Source organism: Centrocercus urophasianus, unplaced genomic scaffold, assembly GCF_019232065.1.
Source record: "Centrocercus urophasianus isolate 14NV4802_14NV808 unplaced genomic scaffold, USGS_Curo_1.0 seq_16, whole genome shotgun sequence".
NCBI lineage: Eukaryota > Metazoa > Chordata > Aves > Galliformes > Phasianidae > Centrocercus > Centrocercus urophasianus.
The window spans coordinates 19425248-19453232 of NW_024884711.1; the positions used below are offsets into that span (position 1 = coordinate 19425248).

General features: G+C 34.6%; 1 protein-coding gene across 4 annotated transcripts in view; it reads left to right on the forward strand.

Annotated features, from left to right (window-relative positions):
* The window catches only part of SNX13 (sorting nexin 13), a 61912-nt gene that overhangs the window by 21045 nt on the left and 12882 nt on the right, over nt 1-27985 (forward strand). For 3 of the 4 annotated variants that reach the window (XM_042817643.1, XM_042817642.1, XM_042817640.1), the window contains exons 3-18: nt 2494-2596; nt 4331-4420; nt 4782-4903; nt 8225-8346; nt 8492-8593; nt 9258-9346; nt 9755-9838; nt 12531-12669; nt 13309-13397; nt 14491-14590; nt 15547-15740; nt 18149-18253; nt 19876-20008; nt 22091-22128; nt 24848-24917; nt 26724-26863. In XM_042817643.1, the coding sequence (XP_042673577.1) occupies nt 2494-2596; nt 4331-4420; nt 4782-4903; nt 8225-8346; nt 8492-8593; nt 9258-9346; nt 9755-9838; nt 12531-12669; nt 13309-13397; nt 14491-14590; nt 15547-15740; nt 18149-18253; nt 19876-20008; nt 22091-22128; nt 24848-24917; nt 26724-26863 (1720 nt within the window). The remainder of the gene's footprint in view (nt 1-2493; nt 2597-4330; nt 4421-4781; nt 4904-8224; nt 8347-8491; nt 8594-9257; nt 9347-9754; nt 9839-12530; nt 12670-13308; nt 13398-14490; nt 14591-15546; nt 15741-18148; nt 18254-19875; nt 20009-22090; nt 22129-24847; nt 24918-26723; nt 26864-27985) is intronic. The other variant, XM_042817641.1, reaches the window with a different exon arrangement.

Genomic DNA, 27985 nt, shown 5'->3' on the forward strand with positions numbered 1-27985 from the left:
TTTCTTTACCTTACTCTTTCTCCTTCTGTCATTGAATCTCAAAGTAGTGAAATGAGAACAACGTTATTTGCGGTTCTGCCAGTAGCTGATGTTGCCAGAACTAAAATTTCTTAGACCCGCAATCACTGACATATAAAGCAATTTGCTCTGTTAAAAAAGCGTTATTATCGATGCTTAATCATATGCATGTGTATGTGTTGCCTGCCTACACTGGTTAGTTCAATTCCTGGCCAGATTGGAAATGATGGTGAAGCTGCATTTTGACTTCCACAGAGCATTCCGCTGAGGTTGTTACTTTTCACACTTGGTGGGAAAATGATAAATCTGTTGCCTTCATTTTTCTGTCTTTCACCATTGTTCTAGTGTTAATCTGTCCTTGTGAGAAGCTGATCTTACAATATCTTTGGAAGAACTTCAAACTGGGAACTATGGTCTCATTCCAATAATTTCTAGAAGACAAATGATTTTGCATTTACTGAATTTTATATCCTCTTGATTAATTGGATTAGCATTTGCGCTGGAAGCTTCTGATTAGCTAACAGCTATACTAAATAGTGAGGCTATGTATACTTCTCTAATATACTCAAGATTTTTAAGCTGAAGAAGAAAATGTATTAATTTCTGCTCTGGAGGCAGAAGTTCTTAGCTTATCTAGCTTAAAAATGGAAATGTATATAGGATGATGGACATGCATTTCAACTACATTGGTAGCATATGAGTATTTCTGAATGAGTGTAGTTTTTGACACTTGAAACATGTCAAAATGTTTGAGAGAAAAAAGATTCATAATGTATAGCTTGTTACTTTCAAGGCTTTTTCTTTAAAAGTTGATGGAAATTTCTAGTAGAAAATTGATACGTAACAAATGAAGTAAGTCTAAATGATGAGTGAAAAAAATTTACCATTTTTAGCATAATGAAACAAATACTGGGAAGGTTTCTAAGCAAGTTTTTGTCCTTGAACTGAATTGAAATGATAATAGTGCTGTCAGTGTTATGATTTGAAAGCTATCTGGGAGCATCTAGAGCAGAAAAGCAATTAGAACTCCTAATTTTTTTTTATTTATTGTCTTTCATTCATATGTAAAGAGTGTTTGTGATTGGCAGATAAAGAGGGTGCTCTAGGCCATAAGGAAATCAGAGTGTCAAGAGGAATATTCTTCGTTATGAAGTTACCCATAATAATTTTGTGTAGCTTTTTTTTTGGCCTTAACATATTAGAGTATAAATGACAACTCCCTACTTCTGAATTACTAACCACTAAAGAGCTCATGAAGAATGGTTCCCAGTTTATGGGTTAAAACCTTTAAATGTTTTATTTTTGTCTGCTTTAGATATGTTGGTTAGAAATTATATTCTAATCATACATGAAGAATGCTGTATAACAGGAAAAATCTATGCTAAAATAATGTTATTTCAGGACATTTCTAGGCTGGGACAGGTTTGTGAGATCGTACGGTCACAAGTGTTCATCTGCTGGCCTTTAAATTGAATAGTTAAAAAGCTATGCGTGTTCAGCCATCCCAAGGCTAGTCTTGAGCAGCAGTAACTTCTCAGTGTTCTTTATGCTTAACTTTTCAAAGGCTGCTTACTTCAGTTGTGCTATAATTGGCACAGTCTTTATGTTTTCAACTGTTCCTTATTAAAACAGGCTTTATGTTTTTGCACCCTGGTGTTATAAGCTGTAAATTATTCCTGTTGCAGCAAAATTGAATTTATTGTAATAGTTATTTTCTCTTGTGCATTCATTATATCACAAACAACAACAACAAAAAAAATAAAAATAGCTGTTGTCCTGCTTAAGTCATGATTTAAATATTATTGTGAAGTTGTGAGGGTGAAAAGATAATGAATTTCTAACATAAAATTTAAAAAAAATAAGTGGTCCAGGAGTATGCTTGTCTTTAGAGTTTATATATTGACTTAATTAAACAAAACCAAAACCCCAAACCATTATGTTCAAATTATTTTTTCCTGTAGTCTTTTTTTCTTGTCTCTCTGTTCCTACGTGCCTTGGTGAGACTACTTGATTTTTTTTATCATTTCAGTTTAATGTATGTTCTTATTCTTTCTACATTTGATATATCAGTTTCTTCCCGGTGCTTTTGTGGTTCTTGTAAGGTTCTGGAACAGGTTGCCCAGAGAAGCTGTAGATGCCCCATCCCTGGAAGAGTTCAAGGCCAGGTTTGATGGGGAGCTGGGCAGCCTGATCTAGTGGGTGGCAAACTTGCCCATGGCTGGGGTTTGGAACTAAATGATCTTTGAGGGCCTTTCCAACCTAAGCCATTCTGTGCTTTTATGATAAGACTGGGAAACTTTTTGTTTAGTATTGTGTTGGTTATTTTGTGTAACAAGATGCATTGGAAGAGCCTCGCCCAATGATAACAGGTGAAAGTCGCTATATACTGGTATTTCATAACTTTCTGTGTGATGTTTTCTAGTGGGGAGAGAAAAAAGACTGTTGTTCTATTTGGTGTTTCTTTTTCAATTTTAGGGGTTTTGTGGTTACTCTTTTATTTGGAAAAAGCAACTCAGAAAAGTACCTTGAGCAGTGTGAACATTCATTTCTTCCTTGTACATCAGTTGGTATCCCTAAGGTAAGGAGACTTTACTGTCCTTAATTTGTAGATCAGATTTTATAGCTCTAAAACTGTGAGTTCTAAGTTACTTAATTTTAGTCTAAAAATTATAAATGTACCAATTTTCCGAGAATAAATGATCCTGCCTTTTTGTTTTCAGTCAACTGCAAAAGTATTTATGAAAGTACAATGCAAGATTTTTCCTTCTAGAAATACAAACAAATACAGCAGTTATGGGAAGTTTCTTTCAAGTATTGTTCCTAGCTTCATAATGTCAAATGACTTATCTTTTGACTTAGGGCCAAGGAAAAATAATGGAAATGCATATATGAATGTGGAGGAGCAACATGATCCCCTTTCCAACTTTGTTTCTGAAATTTTAACAGGCAGATCATCTTGGTTAGAAGTTCTAAATTCAGGCTTCCTAATTGCATAAATATGCGTCTGTTTAGAACAGGTTCGTAATAGCTAACTCAGATATGGAATTACTGTAAATTCCTAGTTTATGAACCTATGTGTATTGACAGGTATATCTTGCCCTAATTGGTTTGAACTCCTCAGAATAGAAAAAATGCATGAACCTGAAGATTGCTAGTTATCTTATGATGATTAATCTCCCATACGTTTCACCTGAGACATCCTTCAGCCATTAGATAGTCAATCATTATGATGTTTGTGATGAGGGGGTTTCAACTTTATTATCAGTAGCACATTTAAAGAAATGTGCATTGAGATTCAGCAGTACGTTTTCTAATTGCAGTTTTTTTGTGACTCATTCATAGCTCAGTTGGAAAGTCAACTTTTCTCTTAAGTCTCAGATGTATCTTAGAAACAAAAAACTCAAGTATATTCTAACCTGAGTGTAAATTCATTGGTCTAAATGAAAAGTTTAAGGCTTTATTGTCGCTTTTTGAAAAGGAGTAGGCAAATTAATGTTTCTACTTTCTGTTCTATTTAATGAAACTTCATTTTAGGGGACTAAAGTTCTTGGTGCTATATAGCCTTCAATGGTTATGTTGGTTATGAAGTTTTGCTTATATCTCATTTGTTTATTTATTTGAAGAGCAGACTTAGAAAAAGTGTTCTGTCTTTTTAAACTTATGTGTATGAAACGTTTTAATGTTCCTTCTTTGATCTCTATATGTATCTATGCTTTAGTTGTTTTATAAATGATGTAATTTTTTTGTGTGTAATCCTTGCAGTTTTTGTACTTCTGGTGTGAGGGTGGATTTTTAATGCATATAAGCCATTTTTCTCAACTGACCAACCTCATCAGTTACTTTTTAAAGGGTTGTCTGTCGAGTAGTGATGGTACAAAAGAGTAATTTCTCTATCAGCACATAATAATCAGAGAAAGATAAAGGAAGTGTGTAGGGGAACCTAAACTATCACCTGCATGAGGCTATAGGAAAGTTTTGTATATTTCAAGTATGGAAATGGAGTCTTACCCACAAACTATCTTGTGCTGCTGTTCTCTCCCACCCTTTCACTGCTGTTTGAGTTTTATTTCCTTCTTATCTGTTATTTTAGTGAACTTGCTTTTTTTACAGTAAACAAGAAATAATGTAGATCAATTCTTCAGTGTTATTTACTATATACCCATATTATTCTATATAGTACATAAGACATAAATGTAAGAAAAAAATTACATGGAGTTGCTGCTGGAAAAAATGTACAAATATCACAAATAGCTATAGTTGAAAACCAGGTCTACTGGAAACTACAAAAGTAAATTTTCTGATCTCTTTCAAGTGCATAGAAGAAATGAAACGTGAAGCCAGACCTATTAAGATTGACAGAAGATTGACAGGTGCAAATATAATTGATGAGCCTTTGCAACAGGTAAATTCTAACCAGTACTATTTAATTTGTTTTTCCAAGTATTGAGTCTGTAATATTGAAATAGTTGTGAGGCAAATAGAATTTGAGACTGGCAAGCAGAAAAAAAATCAGGGATGGGCCAGGATATTGGGCAATATTTTTTGACTGTTTTTTATATATTGCAATTTTTCAGCGTAGCAGTGGGAATGTATGTGAATCAACAAGAGAGTTTTCAGCATTTATTTTTTCACTCACGGTTTTATAATGGTAGATAAGTTAATTAATGAACCTTTTAAGCAGATTGATATTGCCTTATCAGGCACATATTTTTTGCCCTGTTTTTTTCATTATTTCATTTTTCTTTTTCCCTTTCCAATTTCAGGTGATCCAGTTTTCCCTGAGAGACTATGTGCAGTACTGGTATTACACACTAAGTGATGATGAATCGTTTCTCCTGGAAATCAGGCAAGCTCTTCAGTACGCACTTGTTCAGTTTTCTGCCAGGTAAGATTATTTTATCAAGCAATTGGACAAATATCTGTGTGAAATTATTTTTAACAAATTATTTTAATAATTTAATAAATTAGTTTATCTGTTGGCTGAGTTCACTATATTATACAGAAAGAACATTAACATATTTTAAGATCATAATCTGGAAGAAGTACAGCCTTGCTGATCCCGTAAGCAATGAGAGGAAGTGATGCTTGTTGCCACAGTCTTTTCCAGATTTTGATTAATGCCTAAAATTACTGAACAGCTATTTTTCTGTAACTTAAGACTCTGAGCAGTATGAATCCTCATTTTCTTGCATGGAAGTCGGTTTCGCATAAACAGCAGGGCTGTTCCCAAGATGAGTCGGTCTGAAAACCTTAATTTAAAATACTTGTATCAGCTTAGATAAGTCTTAAAATTGGGTCTTTCTGTTCAGTATGTATAAACAATGAGTAATTTCAAAAGGGTTGTAATGTGATGTATCTTTTCTTTTTACAGATGTAATTTTGTCTTAAAGATACTTGCTTATTACTTAATTTATGAAAACTGATGGTTTATTAGTTGTCCCTTGTTTTTCTGTTTGTAATCAAGAAGCAGAAAATCAGGGAGTGAACGAGTATGAAACTGTTTATCTTTAGTATGGCTGAAGCCACCTTTATCCATGTCCATGTAAATTTCAATACTACTTTATTAAGTAATGATTTCAAGCATTTCTCTCACTGCAGTAATTATCTGTTTTCTCTTTAGTAAAGGTTGTGGGTCACCTAAGTATAAGAAAATTCTCAGCAATTTTTAAGGCTTTGTTGACCTCTATTGAAAATGCAGGTCAGAGCACTATTCTGGCAAGATGGAGAGCTAGGTTTAATACTAGGAAAAGTTCATGATAATAAGATCACATTGATCATGAAATAATGGAAACTGTAGGAAACAGGTTTGAAAATAGTGAAAACTAGGCTAAATAAGCAGTACCTTAAGGGAAACAATCCTGTTCTTACATATGAAATGGATTTGACTACTCAACTTCAATGATTTTGTCTATTGGATGAAGTTACTTCATTGGGCGATATTGAGCTTTGACTTTGTGTCAAAGCATGTCAGCTTGTAACTACCTTAATTTTTTCTCCTATACTATTGCATTTCTTCAAAAATAGCATTTACTCCTGTACAATTTTCTTTTTCCTGTACAATTCCTATCGTTTTCCTAGGGCTGCAGCAATTTATTATTATCAGGAGAAAATGATCTAGTGTATTTATAACAACTGCAGTCAGTTACAGCCATAGCAGTCTTAGATTAGTTCCATAAACTTTAATTTCATATACACTATGAATTTCTGGAGAGAATGAGTGCAGCAGACCTTCCCCCCCCCCCCCCCTTTCAAAACAGTGCTGCGAAGCTGCCACCTAGTGGTTTTGCATGACTTGATTGTACGGATGATGGAGCTGGATTATCAATGGTTTTGATTAACTTCCCTTTGAGACCCCTCCAGCACCTTACCACCTTGTCAGTGAAAAAATTCCCTGACATTTAATCTGAATCTTCCATCCTATAGTTTAAAGCCATTTCCCCTTGTCCTGTCATTACCTACAGTTGATTTCTCTCCTGTTTATAACCTCCCTTTAAATACTGGAAGGTTATAATGAGGTTTTCCTGCCACTTTCTCTTCTCCAGACTGAATAACTCCAGCTCCTTCATCCTGTCTTCATAGGAGATGTGCTCCAGCCCTCTGATCATCTTCATGACTCTCCTCTGGACACTCTGCAAATGTTTGACATTTTTTCTATCTTGAGGGCCCCAGACCTGAATGCAGTACTGCAGGTTGGGCTTCAGAAGGGTAGAGCAGAGAGGAACAATCACCTTGCTTACCCTGCTGGCCACCCTTCTTCTGATGCAGCTCAGGATACCATTGGCCCTCTGCACTGCAAGCGCATGCTGCTGGCTTGTGCTAAGTTTTTTATCTGCCAGGACCTCTACGTTGTTCTCAGCAGGGCTACTCTCAAGGAGTTCTTCTCCAAGTCTGTATACGTATCTGGGATTACCCTGACTTAAGTGCAAAACCTTGTACTTTGCCTTGTTGAAGCTTCACGTGGGCCCATCTTTTGAGTTTATCAAGGTCCTTCTGGATGGCATCCCTTTCTTATGCTGTATCAACTGTGTCACTCAGCTTGGTGTCATCAACAGACTTACTTGAGAGTGCACTCAATCCCATCATTTGTGTCATTGGTGAAGATGTTATAGAGCACCAGTCCCAAGACAGACTCCTAGGGGACACTGTTTCTCACTGACCTCTGGCTGGTTATGGAGCCATTGACTGTAACCCTCTGGCTGTGACCTTCTACCCAATTCTTTATTCACCAAGTAGCCCACTCTTCAGGACCATATCTCTCCAATTTAGAGATAAGGATGTAGTGGAGGACCATGTGAGAAGCCTAGAAGTCTGGTAGGTGACATCAGTTGCCTTCCCTTTGTCCACTAATGCTATTACTCCATCATAGAAGGCCACCGCTTTGGTCAGACATGACCTTCTCTTGGTGAAGCTGCGCTGGCTGACATGGATCACCATGGATCACATCAATCTTCATGTGCCTTAGCATGTCTTCTGGGAGGATCTGTTCCATGATCTTCCCAGACACAGATTTGTGGCTCACTGGCCTGTAGTTCCCTAGGTCCTCCTTCTTCTGATGTAATGTTTCCCATTTTCCTGGGGTCTTCTGACAGCCATGGCTTTTCAAACATGATGACGAGCAGCTTGGCAACCCTGTCAGCCAGCTCCCTTAGGTCCCTGGGATGCATGTCATCTGTCTACCCATAGATTTGTACACATTCAATCTCCTGAGATGATCTTGGACTTGCTCTGCCCTTATATTGCAGGAGAGTTGGCTCCCTTACATCCTACCAAGAGATTCAGGGATGTGAGGTTCATGGATGTGAGAAATGTGAGAAAGAAGGAAAGGGAAGAAAAAAACAAACAAACAACAACAACAACAAAAAAAAAACAACCAACCCTGAGCAGTATTTTAGTTTTAAGTTGTAGATACTTGTAGATGGTTTGCATTAGGGTTTTTTGGCAGATATTTTAAGGTATTGCGAATCAGAACACTACTCTAGGTATCGGTGTTCACTTGAAAGTAATTCAAGCAAAAATATTAATTTATAGATATAAGAACAATATTTTACAATGTTTTCTTTGGTTTCAGTGAACAGGAGATGAGGAGGCTTTTTTATTTCTTCACTCTGCTATCACTGACTTGGCAGGGAGGAATGAGAAGTAGAAATTTATAAATGCTCTTTATATTCAGGATAAGCTAATTAATTTTCATGGGTCACTTTGATAGGTCAAAGGAAACAGACTGGCAGCCTTACTTCACTACAAAACTTGTTGATGACTTCGGCACTCATCTTCGAGTTTTCAGAAAAGCTCAGCAAAGAATAGCAGAGAAAGGTGATCAGATGAAAGGTAATATAATGACTGAAGCATTTTTTGAGTCTTGAGTTAGCAAGTGTTTTACGTGTGAAATATAGTTAACTTTATAATTCATATTTGCTCTCAAGTTTCTGATCTTTACAGAAAAGTATATTTGCTTTTATTTTCTTTTGTATAGACCAAGCTGAGGAACTTGTAGATACATTCTTTGAGGTTGAAGTTGAAATGGAAAAAGAAGTCTGTCGTGACCTAGTCTGCACTTCTCCCAAAGATGAAGAAGGTCTCTCAATATTCTTCTGAAGCTATTGTAGTTTAGCAGACTAAATTAAAATGCTACCAATTGATTTTAAAATATATACTGAAACCTTAGCCTGTGAATTTCAAAGCATGATTATCTACAACACATATATATTTCTTCTAATTCATACTTATTAATATTATGAAAGTGTATGTATGTCTCTATTTCTCTTTTCATTGGGGAAAAAAAAAAAAAATAGAAATGCTTTCTAGCACAGAGGGAGCAGCTTTGCAGATGATAATTGTTTTTATTTATTTTTTATATTTATATCTATTATCCTTACCACTATTGAATAGTCTTCATTTAATAAAAGAAATCACTGTTTGAGGAAAGTATGTAGGAGGAAAAACGTTATATATTAAAGAAAATAAATTAGAGCTACTTGTTTGATTTTTTTGAATTTGGCTTTCTTAGGACTTTGGCTTTGGAACTGTAGTTAACTCAGTGGGATTATGTGTCAGTGCTGCTTATATTCATTCTGAAAGCCGTTACTATGGTGCTTAAAACTGTAAGAATATATATTACTCTATGTTTTAATTTTATTTTAAGGATTTATCTGTTGGTTTTTATGATATCAGACAAAATGAGAAACAAAATAATAGAAAACTGTGCTGAGGGTTCTTTTCATTTTGTTCTCTCTCCATAGGATTCCTAAGGGATCTGTGTGAGGTCTTACTGTATATATTGCTACCTCCTGGAGACTTCCAGAACAAGATCATGCGATACTTTGTCAGGGTAAATGCTGACTCTGAAAGTCATCCTAATTCTGTGGTTTAATACCTCATAAATTTTTAGAACGATCTTTTTTCTTTAATTCTGTTTTAGAAAATCAATTTAACTTTGCATTGAATTATTTAAAATGAAATACAATCCTTAAAAGTATTTAATAGAATAATTTGGTTTTTATGAAATGCTCAAGGGCTTTTTTTTTTAACCTCTAGCAATATTAGGAAAGTGTGATGAAATGAATATTGTTTTCTGTGATACATCAATATCTTCTGATGTTAATTCGAAAGGTAGTGTGCTGGAGTCTGCTGAATGATAACTATTACATGTTTTCTTTAACATGTATGCAGTGTTACTGAAATTATCACACTTATTTTATGAATAACTACTTGAAAATGATGTATCTTATTTTTTTAGGAAATCCTCTCCCGAGGAATTCTTCTTCCATTAATAAACCAACTCAGTGATCCTGATTATATTAATCAGTATGTCATATGGATGGTAAGATTTATAATCATTTTGTTTTTATATGCCTTCTCTTGTGTTCCCTTGTTTTCATGGCAAAATGTATTGAGAAGAAAAGTTAACCAATGGTAATATTGGCATTAATAACTTTGGCTGGCATGTGTGTATATGTTTACACAAGTGTGTATATGCTGTCTTTATTACCTGTACCCTGTGTTGTGGTTCTTTGGCAAAAATTGGCTGGCTGTTCAGGAAGTATGGTGGTAACCTTGAAAGTTATTTTTTTCTTAACTCTTTTTTAATAAGTATACTCTAAAGCTTAAGAGACCTGCAGATTGACAGGTAATAAAGTGGTTTTGTGTGTGTGTGCATTTGCTTCTGCTTAGAAATCTCAGGATTTGTTTTAAGGGTATTTGTGGTGATCCTTAATAATTTAACCAAGTGGGAAGAAACAAAATCTTTACTTTGATGTCTCTCTAATGCAAGAGTAACCTGCAAAAAAACCCTCCATAAAGTAATAGTATGTACAAAAAGCATACATGGAACATTTTCATTTTAATTAATGTTATTGTCTGATAGTCCAAGTTAAAACTTAAGTTTATTGCTTTTTCCTTGTGGGCCATGAGTCACATCTATTTTCGTCTTCTCCGAGTTTTCTCTACTGTCAATCGTACATTTTAATCTTGGAGTGCATGTTCCAGGACTATGCTGAAAACCTTGGATTTTTTTTTTTTAATGTGTGAAATTGCTTCAGGTGTACATAATATTTTGTTTCCTTTAATCTCCATTTTATGTAAAAGTTTGCAAGGTTTGCAAGGCTTTTCTAAAGGAACTTCAGTATGAAAAATTATTGCTGCTTCTGCGTACTAAGTATTTCAATTTTTGTTTCCCTTTTCCTCCTACGCATCTGCTGCTTTTAGTAACTTGGCCTCTTTATTTACTGAGCACTGCCCCGACTGCATCCAAAGATAGAATTCTGAGGCTTTTATAAAGCTTTCTGTTATGATGATGTCCCAATTGTTAATTTCATAATTTCTTTGAGATGAAGAAGTAAAGATTCGGGGGGAAAATAAGGCTAACATATAACAGTTATATAATATATATAATATATAATATATTATAGTATATATATATGGTATATATATGGTATATATAGTATATAATATAAATGCTTTCAAAAATTTAATACAAGTCTTACAAATGAAAGCTCTTGTAGAAATTAAGGTTAAAAGAAGATAGGGCAAATTTTGATTTCTTTTTTTTAATGGGAATCTTTGATATAAAATCAGATTCAAAGAGAAAAAAATTGATTCTTTTGAATGAGAAGTTCAATACTGTGTTTCTTGATGTATGGTAGGCTGTTACTAATTGTTTTATATTGAATCGTTTTGTTTTAAAATTAGAAGTTAATCAAAGCTTGTCTTTTTGCCATAAAATTCATTTTTTAATAAAATGTTTAGAATTGAACTATTTCTTGTACTGTTACATGGGAAAAAAAAGCTTATAGTACAATACAATAGCTTGGGCTGGAAGGAACCTGAACAGCTGATTACAACTTCTAAGAAATATATTTTAAAATTAACTATGGTTAAAGGTATGCATGCTTTGTAGTCTCTTTTCTGTGCAGCTCATGCCAGTGTGCTTTGGCTGTGCAGACCAACTGCTATGTTTCCATGTGATAGTGAGTTTTTATGATAGACATGAGTGATGTGGCTTTCTCTCCACCCTTGCTTTGGATATAAAGACAGCTTTATAGGACTCAGCTGTCTGCACCTGCATGCATATGCTGTAAAGCTGCCAACATTCCTGAGATCCCATGCTGCATTCATAATGCAGTTTCCAATGATCTCAACAATGCAGCAGGCTTCCCTTACTTGGATAAATTCCTTAATATCTTTATAGCAGACTGCATTCATCTTATAACAATATTAGGACAGCAAGCCTTGGGATAATAGTATATGTTGAAACAGCTCAGTAGGTCTTACAGAAGTCTCAAGAATTAGATTTTTGCAGGTAATGTTACTTCAGGCATTTCCTAGTTCTTATTACACTAGGTCATGGATATGTTACAGAATGCTTCATTTCTTTTCTTAATTCTGAATCTTAAGACACCATTAGTTTGGGAATATGTAGATGTATGTAGTACAGGAAGGAATCATCAGGCAGTGCTGGCTCAAGCTTAGAGACGGGTTGATATGTTTGACAGACAAGGCAGTGAGGTGGAATGTTACCATTGGCCCACAGAAATAGAAAGTACAAATAGAAGCTGGACATGAGCCAGCGGTGTGCACTTGCAGCCCGGAAGGCCAGCTGTGTTCTGGGGTGCATTAGAAAAGGGGTGGCCAGCAGGGAGAGGAGATTGTGGATGCCTCAACTGTGGAGGCATTCAGGGCCAGGCTGGATGTGGCTCTGGGCAGGCTGGTCTAGTGGTTGACGACCCTGGCACATAGTAGGGCGGTTGAAACAAGATGATCATTGCGATCCTTTTCAACCCAGGCCATTCTATGATTTTATAACATATGGATGACTTAAGATGACCAGTTTCATTTATCATTTGGATTTCTGAAAATTTTATGCTTCCCTCACAGTATAAAATTTTAGCATTAAAAGAAGACCTAGAAGTATCAAAATGTTTTCAAAATGCTATTTTGCATCGAAGTAATTCATAATGATTCAGGTCTTGCTTTTATCTGTTTTATATTGTTCATGCTGTAAAATTTTGTTTCAGATTCGTGATTCCAACTGTAACTATGAGGCCTTTATGAATATTATTAAATTAAGTGATAATATAGGAGAGTTGGAAGCAGTCAAAGATAAAGCAAGCGAAGAACTGCAATATCTTCGATCTCTAGATACAGCAGGAGATGGTTAGTACTGTGCTATTCTACAAAATATGAAACGTGGTTACCAGCATGGTCACTGGAGAACATTCCAAAAATTCAGGAAATGTAAACTGATATAACTTAGTATAAAAACATTTTCTTCTTAACAAAAATAAAAAGTAAAGTGCTGAAACTTGGATGATCTTCTGTGCTTAAAAGCAAATCACTTTAACCATCTGTATTTTCTTTGTGTGTGTCTTACCTAGGACCTGTGCTTTTTGTTTTGCCTGGTTTTGTTTTCATTTTTGTTTTTTTGGGGGGGGGGGAGGACAGGGGAGTGTTCTTTGTTTGTTTGTTTTTCTTCTCTTTTTAGTTCAGAAAATTGATTAGATATGTATACTTCCAGTGATTTGAAACTTACCTGGCAGCCGGTTCTGAATTTCAGTAATGCTTTAGATGTTAATGAGAAGTCAGCTAACAGTCTGAAAGCAGAGAGAAATTCTTCTCATTGATTTCTATCAGTGAAGTATTTAAACTGTAAACCTCTGCAAATCTGACGAGTTTGCTATGTAATATTTCCCTTCTTTGTTTGACGTGTTCTTAAAGTATGTCTCGTATTTCAGGACAAGAGTTTATTTGCTCATCTGCATTACTTAATCCTCTTTTTTTTCCCCTTACTTTCAGATATCAACACTATAAAAAATCAAATAAACAGTTTATTATATGTTATTAAAGTATGTGATTCAAGAATTCAGAGGTTGCAGTCAGGAAAAGTAAGTATTTTAGAAAGATTTTTCATTCTGAGAGAGTGAAGTGAAAAGCTTAATAGTTTAGTCTAACTTCTTAATTCTTGCTTTTTGAAACAAATTTGAAGTGTGCAATTATAGGAATACATAAAATTCAACTTAGTCTCTAATTTACATGATTGGAGAGTATTAAAATCTGTCTTTGGTAGTTTAGATAGGTTGTTACACCTCAACCTGTAGGTTCAGTATAAAGGATAAACTGAAATGATGTGTAGGTAATATTTACATCTTTGCATTTATGCACCTGGATTCAGATCAGGTTTTTGTTTATTTTTGCTGCTCCAATACATACCTTTGGCATTTTAAGTTTAGTCTATGGTGAAATTCTCCTAGTCTTATTAAGGCACCACTTGATTATTTTATGTGCCTTATGGACACTCCATGTATTGTATTTTGTCAGATATTTTGCTGCTTTAGTTCATAAAAAACCTGAAGCAGACTGGATGTTAAATTTGGGAACTTAACATTATTCTGTTGACTTGTATGTTTTGATTTATATTTATACAGAGTTAGTATGTTTACTTTGTTTTATGACTCTCTTAATTGGACTTCAGTGTGTCTCTGTAATAATGTAACCTTGTGCATACTGACTGTTAAAATGTTAAAAAAATTCTGTGGCTGGATCCTGAAGCACTGCAGTAATACCAATTAATTCATTTTAACAGAATACAGTTGAGCAGACATAAATTTAAGTTGTAATGATCTGCACCCCATAGAACTCTGAAATTACTTTATTTTCATCCTATTGTAAGCAGTTAAGAGAGATTTGGTGTTATTTTGACTTATATAGCATGACGTGAATGACGGAGCTAAAAGCAACTCTTCGTATAGTAGTAAATAGTTGAAACCAAATATTTATTAGAAAATGACCTTATTATCTTGGTCTTATTAGTGACTGTAAAAATAATTATCCATAGAAAAGCAGGTTTATTGTCTATAATATGTTTTCTTTGTGTTTTTTTTTTTTTAAATTATTATTTTTAATTATGATGCCTACTTTATGGAAAGGGGAAATTCTTAAAAAATTTAAGAAAAATGAACATTGAACTATGTCTTATAGGAAATAGATACTGTGAAACTGGCAGCAAACTTTGGAAAACTTTGCACAGTCCCTCTGGACCATATCCTGGTAGACAATGTTGCACTACAGTTTTTTATGGGTAAGTATCAGTTTATCTTCTGTTTCTATTTAGAAGCAATATGCTGACTCACAGCACTGTATAATTGTACCTAAATATAAGTATTTACTGAGAGTTAAATATGTCCTTGCCAGAGGTGACCAGAACCTTTTTTTTGCAAATGAAATTATCTTTTCAGAACACCATGCTCAGCACTTCTGAATACCTGTATTAATTTTGTTTCAGTGCTGATCTCTCTATAAGATGCATTCTTTCTTTGTATGTCACCAAAGAAATTTGTTTGTTTAGAAAAGAATTGCTTAGAATTTTGTAATTGATGTAACTCTGAAACTTAATCATTACTGTTTGTCTTTTGCTGGCCTCACTGAAGCTAATGGAGCTAATGGCTATAGATGTTAGATTGATCTTTCAAGTAATATGGATCTTCTGAAGGTTCTCCGAGAACTTAAAATACAACAGGAATCTATGTATTGTTTTAGGTTTACTATATAATCAAGAATTTGGTAGATTAGATCTTGAGTAATTCATATTTATCATTTTCTGTTGCTTGTTGCTGTTCTGTAAATAAATAATGCTCCTGATGATCATCACTAAGAGTATCAATTTTTTTTTTGTTATGTTGTTGTTTTTGATACTTTTTTTAATGCAGTACATGCATGTGATTCATTAGAATCCCAGTTTCAACTTCCTCTCTGCTTGTATCGTGCTATACAACTCTGTTGCTTCCACACAGTAATGATTGATTCAGTTTTTACATGTGCATTTTAAGATTAGCAGCCTAGTTCTTTACTGTCAGTTTTGTTTACTGATTATACCAATGCATATATAGCCCTCTTTATTTTTTTCACCCTGGATAATTGTTCCAGATATGTAACATGTTCTGGAGTTCAAATTTTAGCTAACATTTTAGAGAATTCTTATTTTAAAATGAAATAACTGTGCTTGTTTGCTTGATATTTTCTGTTTGTTTTTTGTAGATTACATGCAGCAGACTGGTGGCCAAGCACATCTGTTTTTCTGGATGACAGTGGAAGGATACAGGGTTACAGCACAGCAACAGCTGGAGGTACTTCAAAGCCGGCAAAGAGATGGAAAACATCAGACTAATCAGACCAAGGGTCTATTAAGAGCAGCTGCAGTTGGAGTTTATGAGCAATATTTATCAGAAAAGGTAGGAATAATGTACTTCTGAATTGTTTGAAATGTACTGTTTTTATAGATGGTTGTCTGGTAGTTATGACTACAGTAATATGAAGTTGATTTGATACAGCACAAGTTGTTTACAGGCTAACATTAGGGTACTACCTACGTGTCTTCTCTCCTTATGTCGAAAGGTAAGAAAATTTCTTCAGTTTCTTTGACTATCCTACCAAAAGCATTGAAAATGTGACCTTCCGATGCTTTCTTTCTATAATAGTATGTAGAAAAACTGGAGAAAATATTAAGATATGATAAGGAATTACTTCCTGCAGTGCATGAGTGCCCAACATTTCAGCTTGCCTGGGCTGCACTGAGTGAACAGGAATTGTCTTAGGCCATGTATATGTAGGATGCTCTGAAAGTAATGCCTCCTGTTTATTTCTATGCAAACTACAGCCCATACAGAGAGCGTAGTAATGCTACCTGCTAGAGCAAATTCTCATCTACAAAACGCTGTTTTTCTAACATGGTCACTACTGTTAGCTGTGCATTTTCACCAGCCATGAATAAGAGCCTGAATGCCATGCTTGCAAAAATTTACATCAGCAGAATTAACCCACGTTCTGCAGCTTCTGTATCCACATAGTTGCTGAGATGTACCACTCACTGAATCACTGCACTCATATCCACAGTTCGGTCTCCGTAAACATTCAGAAAGTGTCAGTGAATGTCAATGGATGCCACTATTTCTGCTTGGAGGAATTCAGTAGCTTACCTTTGCTTCATATGCATATCTGTGTCAGATTCCATTCCGTCAGACTGCCCCTTTGCTGCCATTTGTCATACGCAAACAAAATGTCATGGAATATTGGTGGGAAGGTTCAGTCTTCACTGTCATACCACCAACATCCACATCTGACATTTTGGGCTGACATAATGAAATAGGAGGCATTGCTTTTGGAGCAGACCTCATAAAAGATAAACTGCAGTTATAGTATTTAAGTAGCAAAACTTTTTTGTTGTTTATTTTTATAAAAACATGAAAAAGAGGACAACAAAAGCATAAAATTATCAAACAGCCCATGTTTGACCCCATTTATTGTGAAACCGGTGCGTCACTCTAGATGGATGGAAGCAGTTGCAATTCTTAATGAGTTCTCATGGGTTTCTTCTGAGATTTTTTTATGAAATTTTACTCATTGTGTGCTTCATCCTTGAAAAATGTTGCTCACAAAAGTGCATGCTGCCAAAAAGCCATGACATGAATAAGGTTTAATTGTGAAGCGAAGGTATTTCTCTCTGTTAAGACAGGGTTTATGTAAGTCCAGTAGAGTGACATGCTCCAATCTTTAAGTTGAATTTCTGATTGCAACTCTGTACATTCCATATGAAAATTTGCAGGTCATGTATTAATTTTGATTGAAAGAGAAATCGCAAGTAAACAAAAAAAAATTGGTGATTTTCTGGCAATCTTGACCCCTGTTTTCAGACTTGTGAACGAAGCACCTTTGTTCTGAATTTGCGTATGCGTAAAAATCACCTTTCAGCTTACTGAAAAGCTTCCCTCAAGAAATTTTCCCTCAAATCTGTTGCAGTGTTTCTGCATTGTTTCTTTCATTTTGTATTTTCACCTGAGAAGCATATCGGCAGGGTTTCTTTAGACTATCCAGATCTTGCTCTGCTGACTGAACACTCACCAGTTTACACAGGAGGCGTGTAATCCCAGAGCTATTCCGAAGCCAACCAACTCAGCCTGTCAGCTGTGCTAAGTAGATCAGTTGAGCAGCTGTGTTGGGTCTGCTTTAGTGCTGGTTCCTGTGTCTGCTGCTGAAAATGGGAAATTATGTGAGCTTAGGCCTATATAAAAAAAAAAAAAATGTTTAACTGGCAGCATTTTGAAATACCTCATATCAAGGGAGGACTTAGAATCTGATGGCTGTCTTTTCTGGTGGTTGTAATACTGTCAGTGTAAGAAGCTACTGTGCTTACAGCTCCTGATAGCCTACAGAAATTAGTAGAACTGACAAGCTGTTAGGTTTTTGATGGTTGTTTTTTTTTTTTTTTTTCCCTTTTTTTTTTTTTTTTTAAGTGGGTTTTTCTTTATTTCTGAATCTGAGTCTTTCTATTCATAAATAAAACTATGCTTGAGTCTGAGTAATTTTCTGGATGGTGTATTGCTTCATATTAATGTGCTTAAATTGTGTTTTGAGGTGCTTTCTGGTATTCTGAAATTTCTGAGCTTTAATACTCTGAATTTCATCATAGATTTTTTTTTTTTCCCTTTTTTCTGTCCTAGGCAGATTTAGATCTAGAAATACTCATCACAAAGCTATCTATATATTTTGCTCAGATACTTGCAGAATTGTATTAGATTTTATTTGTGAAAATAGAAGTTTTTTATTCTTATGCTGCAAAAGTTGATTTAGATCTCTGTGACAGGCATCTCCAAGAGTTAATATTGATGACAACTTGGTAGCAAAACTGGCAGAAACGCTGAACCATGAGGATCCAACACCTGAAATCTTCGATGACATTCAAAGAAAGGTATACTTTGTTCTTGCTGTATTTCATTGGCATTTTTATGGCAACGGGGTATTAAACTTCACTGCAGCCAGAGGAGGAAGAAAATCAAGTATGGAAACCTAAAACCTGTTTTACTATTTTCCTTTTCTATAATTTCCTTTTCTGTAAAAATCTTATTCTACCTTGCCAAGATAACACAATATAATACAATTTAATTGAAATTGAGATTAATAAATCAGACAAGATGAGAGAAGAGTTCCCAGGACTGAGTCAAACCTGAAAAGCTTGGAACGGCTAGGAAAGCACCCTCCAACACCCACTGCCAGGCAGCAAGAGAGCGCCCCCCCCCACCCCGAAGGGCCAGATCCCGTGACTGCTGTAATGGACAGGGATAGGTAGCTGGGACTGGGGCGTTAACACTTTAATGCCCCGTATACTACGTGATGTTTTGATGTGGAATACTGAAACCCAAAAAACAAACAAACAAACAAAAAAACACCGAAAAACATAGAACCGTGGCAGAGAGTTCTGTGTTTTCAGTCACTAAATGTTCTCATTTGTACTAAAAATTAATGATATGAGCTGCAGAGTTTGGAACCACTCTGTTGTATGTGAGGACTGCGTTTAAGACCAATAAAAGCATGTTATAAAACCTGCATTGCTCTAAGTAGGTTACAAGGGCCTTGCATTCTTTTTAAAGAGAGCATAAAATTCTCGTGTTATGAAAGAAATTGACTTCCTCAGAAGGGCACAAATTTTTGGGGACCATTCTTTCCAGGTGATAGTACTTGTACAGATTCTTTCACAATACATAAAAATATATGTGAATATTTGTCTGTGTGTATATACAAGTGGATTGCTAGTGAGTACTGATTAAAAAACAATGAATGAAAATCTTGCTCTCCTAAGGAAATTTTGTAGGGGATTAAAATGTCATACATTGTGTGTTCTTCTTTTTAAAAACCCATATCTACTTAAATTACTAGTTACCTTCATGATAAAATTTGTGTACATGGATGAGTAGATGGTGGTTTGGGTGTGATGGTACCGAGGAGTATGTTAGTATAACAGGGAAGTGATATGTCAATTGTTCAGGCTACGTGGACAAATTTTTGAGATGATGTGATTAATTCTACGTGATGTAAGATGGTACCGTTCTGGCTGAATTGAAAATCTTCAAGAAAATAGTATGTGGAGTCTTCCTCCCTTTCCTTTCTCTCTTGCACCTCTTCCTGTAGGTGTTTTCAAGTTTATGCTTAGAGTTTAAGACAGAGTAATAACCTCTCATGAAATTGATGAAGACTAAATATATTTAGAGTGCTGCTGGGATGGTTAAGAGGAAAGGAAGAAAGCGTTCACAGTTAATTCACTAATTTTCTTCCTATATGTACATACATCATTAGTAAGTGAAAGAGTTTCTGTTAATTCTGTGATATGCTGCTAACAAAATTAATTCTCTTAACTTTTTTGTTAAGAGTAAGCATAAATTGAAATTTCTCAGGCTTACAGTAGAGTTTTAAAAGCAACTCTGACAGTCATACAGTATGGTGAAATGTGTTGTTCAAATAGAGTTTATGAAAGCTTGTCTAGTGAAAAAATCATAACATTAATATTTCTGATGTTGGCATTTTTACTTCAATAAGGTGTATGAATTGATGCTGCGAGATGAAAGATTCTACCCTTCGTTCAAACAGAACGTATTGTATGTCCGCATGTTAGCTGAGCTAGATATGCTGAAGGATCCCAGTTTCCGAGGATCAGATGATGGTGAGGGAGGTGAGCTCTTTACTTGCTTGGGAGATTTTCTGGAAATATTCTTTTTTTTTTTTTTCTGCCTTCAAATCAATTAAAAATTCAAATTTAGTGTTCTCTGTTTCTGTTTTCCTGTAAATTGTTTGGAGATGCAGAAAGGTTTTTCTGTAGTAATTTTATTAGCTTCATGTAGGATGTAATACATACCCTTGTTATTCACATAATAGAAAACAAAAGTACATAGATACGGTTTTTTTAAGCTTTCTGAAAAATGAAAACATGGGAATTCATTGAAAACATTGAAGTCTTTCACTTCCTTACAATTTTATGTGAATACTTAGATTAAGAGCAATTGAAGATGGAAAGAGAGCTGTGTTTTTTACTAGCCTCTAGTGATGTATTTTGTTAATGCCTGAAGAATCTTAAGATAATCAGCTTCGTTCTTCCCACTTAACTGCCTCCCATATCTGCAGATCTTACACGACAGTACAGGCTACCTAATAACACTTCTACCTCCCTTTTTTTGTGCTCCCAAGCTAATCTGATCTACTTGTTCTTTTGCCTGTTCTTTGTTTAGTGGTTTTATCCTTTGTATTATTAGTTATATTCACAAAAGTTGGTCTAAATAATATTCGTGCATTTTCATTTTATAACATTTAATTTCTTCGCTTAATTTCTTTCTCATTTTATTTTATTATGGCCTTGTAAATTCTTTAACAAATCCAAGGGAATCCTGAGGATATTTATTTGGGGTCAAACACATTTTAGGATTTCATTCTTTAATTAACATATTTGAATTTGTAAATGTAACAAAGCCATTAGCATGTTGGATGTAGTCCTACCACTAGAAGTTATGTAAATTGAATGACATAATAATTTAATTTAATCTTAGATTGAATAAAGATGAAAGCGAGGCATCAGGGAGCATGAACATTTATTTGTTTAAGTATTTCGGATATTAAGCAGACTTCATGCTGTAGGGATGCCTTCTGGTATTTTGTAATTTCCTGATAGCATTTGGTGTTTACCAGCATTTGGTTGTTGCTAGTAAGCTAAAGTGCACCGCTGACAACTCAAGCTACTTTTGAGTAGCTATTTTTTGTTGTGCTAGTGTGAGAATGACAGGAATACTAGCTTTATTTCGCTTTGAGAATGTTAATGTTGCTTTCCTTTCTATCCACATTATTGTGGAGGGGGAAGAGGTTTTTTTCTCTGTACTTTTTCTTGTGTTGTTGTATCCTCATTGTACTGAATTTTCTTAAATGTTGCTTTGTCATCTGAAGTAGTATCGTATCTGTTTTTATTGTTAGACGTATTAGATGGGCCATAAAAATGAATTCTTTTTGAGGAAATTGTATACTGAACTTATCTTAATTTAAATTGTTTGCATATGATGTGAGAGTTAGGTAACTGTTCTATCTTGTCCTTTTTTGTTCTGTTTCTTTAATTACTCTCAAGTCTTAGCATCTTTTCTTATGGATGCTTTTGGGTCAAAGGGTTAGCTGCTTACAGTTCTATTGATTGAGATGAGATTACAGTATTTTTTTATTTAAAAATCTGCTGAATTAGAACACTTTAATATTCAATATGAATACATACTTATATGGTATTTATACTCTAATACAGAATGAACACATAGATATATGATAAGTATATTCTAATTAGATATATATGTATTAAATATTTACATGTTTAAATACTTAATAATATTTAAATCTGATTTCTAACACAGTGCATCCCAGAGGAAGTTTGCAACTGAATAATTCTCCTTAACTTTATCTCAAATCTATTGGAAATTATTCAACTATTAAATTGACTCATTAGTGAAGCAATTTCATGTGGTATGAGCTTAAAATAAAAACACATTCTTTGGAGTATTTATTTTGTATTTACCGCTGTGGAAACTTCCATACATTTTCATTTAGATGCTATTTTGGAACTGGAAGTATTTATGCATTGTGTACAAATGTTTCTCAATACCATGATAACAGTTTTTCACAGAAATGAAACTACAAAAACTTACAAGGACTGCTATTTCTTCTGTGTGGCCCTACATTGGAGGAAATCTAACTTTTTTTTTCTTTTCCCAATCCTCACTGATGCCAGAATCTTTTAATGGGTCTCCTACTAGTAGCATAAATCTGGTAAGTGCTCTTTTTTCCTCTCTCCGCAACAGTAGAGAGTATTGTAAATTAGTTTCAATTATGTACATCTTAGAGGGGTTAATTCATTGCAGTTTAATTTCTGAAAAAGTCTGTTAGGCTGAAACTTACTGAAAGATGCATTAAGGCTCAATTAGTCTGTAAGATAAAGCTCTTTTTTTGTTCTTTGCCTGAGTCGAATGAATTGCTTGCATAGTTTCTCATGAAAAGCGTATTAGTGCACTGCAGTTAATTTATGAAAAACATAAATCTTTATACCTGTTCCTTATGTCAAAATAGACATAAATTCTAAGTTTGAGTAATAATAGGTGAAATGCTTTGAAACTAAAATCTCAAGCTGCAGAACAAAGCATTTGATTTTAACGCAGTGGGGTTTTTTAGAACTTGATTTAGAAACATATACGGAATCATGGAATCATAGAATGGCTACAATCACAAATTTGCAAAAAGTAAAAAGTAAGAACAATTTCGATGCATTTTCTCCCCTCCCTCTAACTTGTTTTCTTCAAATTATATCTAACTGAACAAGATAAGAAGACTCAGAAGTTTGTTGGAGGGTATTGTGGGTGTCTAGTTTTAGAAAAGTTTGCAATCAGCGTGTGCCTTCCTGGCTTATGTGACTCACAGCCCTTTGTAATTCCTTCTTGGAGGATTCCACACCTCTGTCTGAGTTCCAGTGCATTAGAACATGCTCAGCATGCGGAGGAGTAGAATTTACTCGTTAAAAGAATACTTTTACAGTAAATGTTAACAAGCGTCCATGTTGGTTTTTTGTTGTTGTTGTTGTGATTTCTATTGTTTTCATCTTGTTTACATTTTGAAATATGATGAGAGGGTTCAGCAGGTGGAACTTGCACAAAATCCTGTTAGATACAGAAGTAAAACATAGGGGTTTGTTATATTTTTCGATTTGCATGCAATGCTGATAAAGTGTTATAGGAGATTATTGTAATTGGCATTTCTTTAAAGAGACCTTTCAAATATCGCAAGTATTCTTGTAAACATAACCTGATGTATCAGAATTGCACTTGGGTAGGGGTTTCTCTTTGTTACAGAGCATCTGGTGGATATTTAGCGCTACTTACTTTCATGTGACTTTTCCTAGCTAAGCTAGAAAATCTTAAAGCTTTTATTAAGCATTGTTGCATATTAATTAATAAGAATTCAACATATATTATTTTCATGAAGAATGAAAAACATTTATACAGAATGTTTAATTAAACAGAAATATTTAATAAAACCCTTAGGCAGAAGAAATTTTACTTTCTATATTCCTTATTCTTCAGGGTTGTTTGGGACTTTCAGTGCTTTTACAGGTGTTTGAGTACTGGTAGATTAGTTTTTCCTGGCTGAATTCCATGGCAAGAGTACATTTCTGTACAAATAATATTGCTCCCTTGTGCTAGTTTGTTGCTTGAAGTAAAATAGATCTTGGTAAGGTTACTTTAAAGGTCATGGAATTTCTGTACTTTTAGTTGATGACAGTGCATTAAGAAAGATTAGGTTGTGGCATGATAGTTTTGCTAAAGTTTAATTAACTTGTGTTATTTTCTTTTAAAATTATTTGAAACTTTTAAGGAAAAGTTATCCTTGTCTTCTCAATTCCTGTCTCTAATTTAACACCTTCATCTACTACACTAAACAGTAGGGTGCATTTTTGCAGTATAAAACAACTGTGGAATATTTAGGCTCTTGCAGATGTCATCTAACTTGTTCCATGATCTGAACTTCCTGTATTTCTTTTGCACTGAGTAAAATAGAGGAAGTTACAAAGGTAATACATATCCAAGACCTTAAATAGCAGCAGAAATACCTGAGTTATCTTCTGAATGTCATTAATATATATTAGTTTGAACTCTGTGCAGATATAAGAAAAAAGGACAAAGTCAGGTAGGTGATTTAGGGACTGGTAAAAATAAGTAATGATGCTTTAAAAAAAAAATACAACAGTAGTTTGATGTCAGGATTGCATAGTATGTGAAGTATTGGAGTTGCCTAAATTAGCTAGGATCCAAAAGCCTATAAATTCTGTTTCAGTAGCTCTGTCTTTGGCATAAATAATTTAAAAAAGAAAAAAAAAAAAAAGAATCACATCAAAGCATCTTTCAAACATCTATTAAGCTTCTTTTGATCCCAAATTATTACTGAACAGGGAGATAGAATTAGCCTAAGGATTCATGTGTTCATATTTTATAAGGGAGAACGTGTCTGAGAAAATTGCTCACAGTTTTTTACATAGAGTGGATAAATTATTCAACTTTTACTGTGCTATATCTTTGCCTAGTTGGCAATCAGTTGAAAGAAACAAGCAGTATAAAGATTTAAGTAATAGTAAGTAAAACCTCAGTTACACCACAACTGTATCTCCATAGCTGTACTGCTGTTCTTTTTCAAATGCTCAGTGAAAGACTATTTGTGGCTGTAATTCTATTACGTTGAAATATCAAATGAAAGTGGTACAGGGAAAGAAATACATTTGCGTGGTCACAAAAGTATGTGAAACTGTATGTTTTGGGGGGAATTACTCTAGTAACCAGGTAATAAGAACATAATTTTGTGCATTAAGTTATCTTAATAGTATAGCAAACTAGAACTTGAAAATGAACTAGATTAATCAAAAAGCAACTTGCAAATGAGACATGTCCATGATTTTATTCCCTATTGCTCATTTCTTCCTTCTGCCCGTTCTCTCCCCCTGCAGTCCTTAGATGACCTTTCAAATGTCCCTTCTGATGAAACAGTTCAACTCCATGCATATATCTCAGATACTGGTAAGTTAATCTGTTACAACAACTGCTTACTTTTTTTCCCAACTTTTGAGTGTTTTTTTTGTTGTTGTTGTTGTTTTGGGTTTTTTGTTTGTTTGTTTGTTTTTAATATGACAGGCCCATGAATTCCTAATCCTTTTTTTTTTTTTTTTTTTTTTTTTTTTTAATATCATAAAACATTGAATTTGTACTCCCAGTGAAGTCCTCGTAATGAAACTTCATACAGCTGTAGTTGCTGTAGCTCGAGACTATATATGTACCTAAAATGAAATACAAATCTTGCTGTTTATAGCACTGTTATTTTTTTACTTTACCTTGTATTGGAGCAAGATGTAGAAGTCTCGCTGCCTTCTGGGTGCTGCAGGCAGCATGCACATGGTGCATCTGTGTGCAGGCTTCTTTCCTGAGCTGTCTATTGCCCTTTACTGTGCTGGAAGGGGTTACAAAGTCTTTTCTGTAAAAGTTAAGAATTCAGCTTCCTTTGTGTTGCAAAATAAGTGTTTGTTATAATAAGATACAATGTAAAGCATGGTGGGAGCTGCTTCTTTCTTTTTCTATTGCTCCTGGCTGGCAGTGGTCCTACTAGAGGACCATGGGTTGTGGTACAGTGGCAGAGTGGTCAGTGTGAGTTTAGAGGATACGTTTTGTGCACACCCATGGGGCAGTGGTTTGCTGTCTCTTTACTCTTGGATTCAGCACTCGTCATTCTTCTAAAGGATTGACGCTGAAGAAGATTGGTGATGCTCCATTCCCACTGTTTTACTAGTGGGGAATTCTTACCTTGTTAGCCCTTGTCCTTGAGCTCGCTTTGCAGCTTAGATATCAGCCTTGTTCTTATGAAATACCAAGAGGTTAGAGCTGATGATTTGGCAGAGAAGTGTATTTGTATTTCATGGAGCAGGAACACATTAAGAAATTCATAGAACTTAAGTATTTTCATCTAGCTAAGAGCTGTTGGCTCAGTATTTGGAGTTTAGAGCATGTTAAGAGTATAAACATATGCAGTGTATACAGTGCTGGTTTTACGATGTTCTGTGGTTTAGATGGGAGTTTTTGAAACATTTTTCTTATAGGGATGGAAAAAATGCAGAAGAAAATTTAAAAATTTCTTTTCAAGATAGCCATCTGTGTTCTTTCCATTTATGAATTGGCATCTCCATAAAATGTGTGTATACATACATAGAATTATGTATACCTGTGCACACGTACAGAATACATGCATTTGTGTGTCTATGTGTATCTAATTTCTCTCGACTGAGAAATACTGTGGGGGTTGTTTTTTATCTTGTAGCCAGTAACTGCTAATGGTAAAGAAAGAAATGATGCTTATGATGTTATGCTTTCTGTTGTATTTGTAAACTTTCTAAAATACGACTAGAAGGTACTTTGGAGACTGGAATTTCTTCTGGTTTCACAGTTGTTTTTCACCTCTATCTTGAATTCCTTAGCTTGAATTTATTTTTTAAAAGATCTATTCTCTGGTCATTAAAGTTGGAACCTTTCCTTTTTTTTTAATTTATTTTTATTTTTATTTTTTTTATGTTTTGCATGTGAGTAAACTTGCCTATCCTTAAGGCTACTTAATCTCTGTGAATTAAATTTATGTTCAAACACTTCTAGTGTTTTGGATAAACGGATGACTTACTCTTCTGCTTGCATGTCCATTTTAGTTTCTCAAGTCTGTCATTTCAGACATTTCTTCACTTCACGTTTGTGTCCTCTCGTCTTCCTTCTTTCTGTTTGTTCCTTTTTTTATTTTTGTTTTTAAACTACTAGTATATGCTGACTATGACCCATATGCTGTGGCAGGAGTGTGTAATGACCATGGCAAGACGTACGCGCTGTATGCTATCACAGTCCATCGGAGAAATGCAAACAGCGAGGAAACATGGAAGACATATCGGCGCTACAGTGACTTCCATGACTTTCACATGAGGATCACTGAGCAGGTAATTCATTCCATTGAAGTCTTTTTAGAACTCTATGAAAGAGGGTGGTTTTTTTCCTTTTTCTTTTTTTTTTTTTTTCTGTGAGATGATGTGGCACATTGGCTTTCTCAAAGTGGGTTAAGATGTGGAGTAATAGCACTGTATTTTGCATTAATGTGTACTTTTCCTCCTTTAATGTAATAATTTGTATTGAGCTGCTTACAGGTGCAACTGTTCAGTACATGATGTCTGTGTAATTCCTGTAATAACAGGATATGTACTGCTAGACTGCACTTTTATTGCTATACTTGTATGCTCAGATTCTTAAACCTCCTAAAACAAAAGAGAGAAAATGAGTGGGACACTTGTAATTCACTGAAGTAAATTGTACAATCTCCTGACATCAAAAAGTCAGTGGTCGTAACAGTAGTGGCCTTAAGAGAGTAAACAAGTCAGATTTTACTGCATCACCTCAGTAATCAAGAATTAGATTTCTCAAATGCCCAACAACGTTGTTTTATTTTGGAAGTAAAATTAACATTCCTGCTGAGTTTACAGGCATGAGAATATCACTGGTACACTGAAACCTTTTTTGTGTTCATGTCTGATGTTCTTATTGACATCACACCTTATCTTACAGGTAAAAGTTTGAATCTTCTATTTAAAATTATTAGGGAGGGGTAAGGATTTGGTGTGTTCCAGTAACTATATGAACTTTAAAGAAAAGTGCTGAATTGATTTACATCCAGTTTCTTCTGCTAGTAGAGTAATATTATTCAAAGTATTGTGTTGCTTTTTATATCTATAAAATAGAAACTGTTCTTTGCTTACATGCTTCTGTTTTGATGCAGTTATCTAAATAAAAAATAGACCACATTTTGTTCAATTCTTTCCTTGGCACTTTGCAAGTGAATGAGATATGTAACATGGGTAAGATGTGTTACGTATGATGATTTCTGTAGGCCATATACATTATACAACCTTTGTGTCCTTCCAAGGTTAATGATGTCTTCACAAAAAATCCACATGCAAGAACTGAAATGGAACAAAACCCTCATTAAATCTGTAATTTTATGATCTTCTCTAATGAGGAAAGTATACAACCTTTTAGAGACCAATACTAAATACTGTCTTTATGCCTTA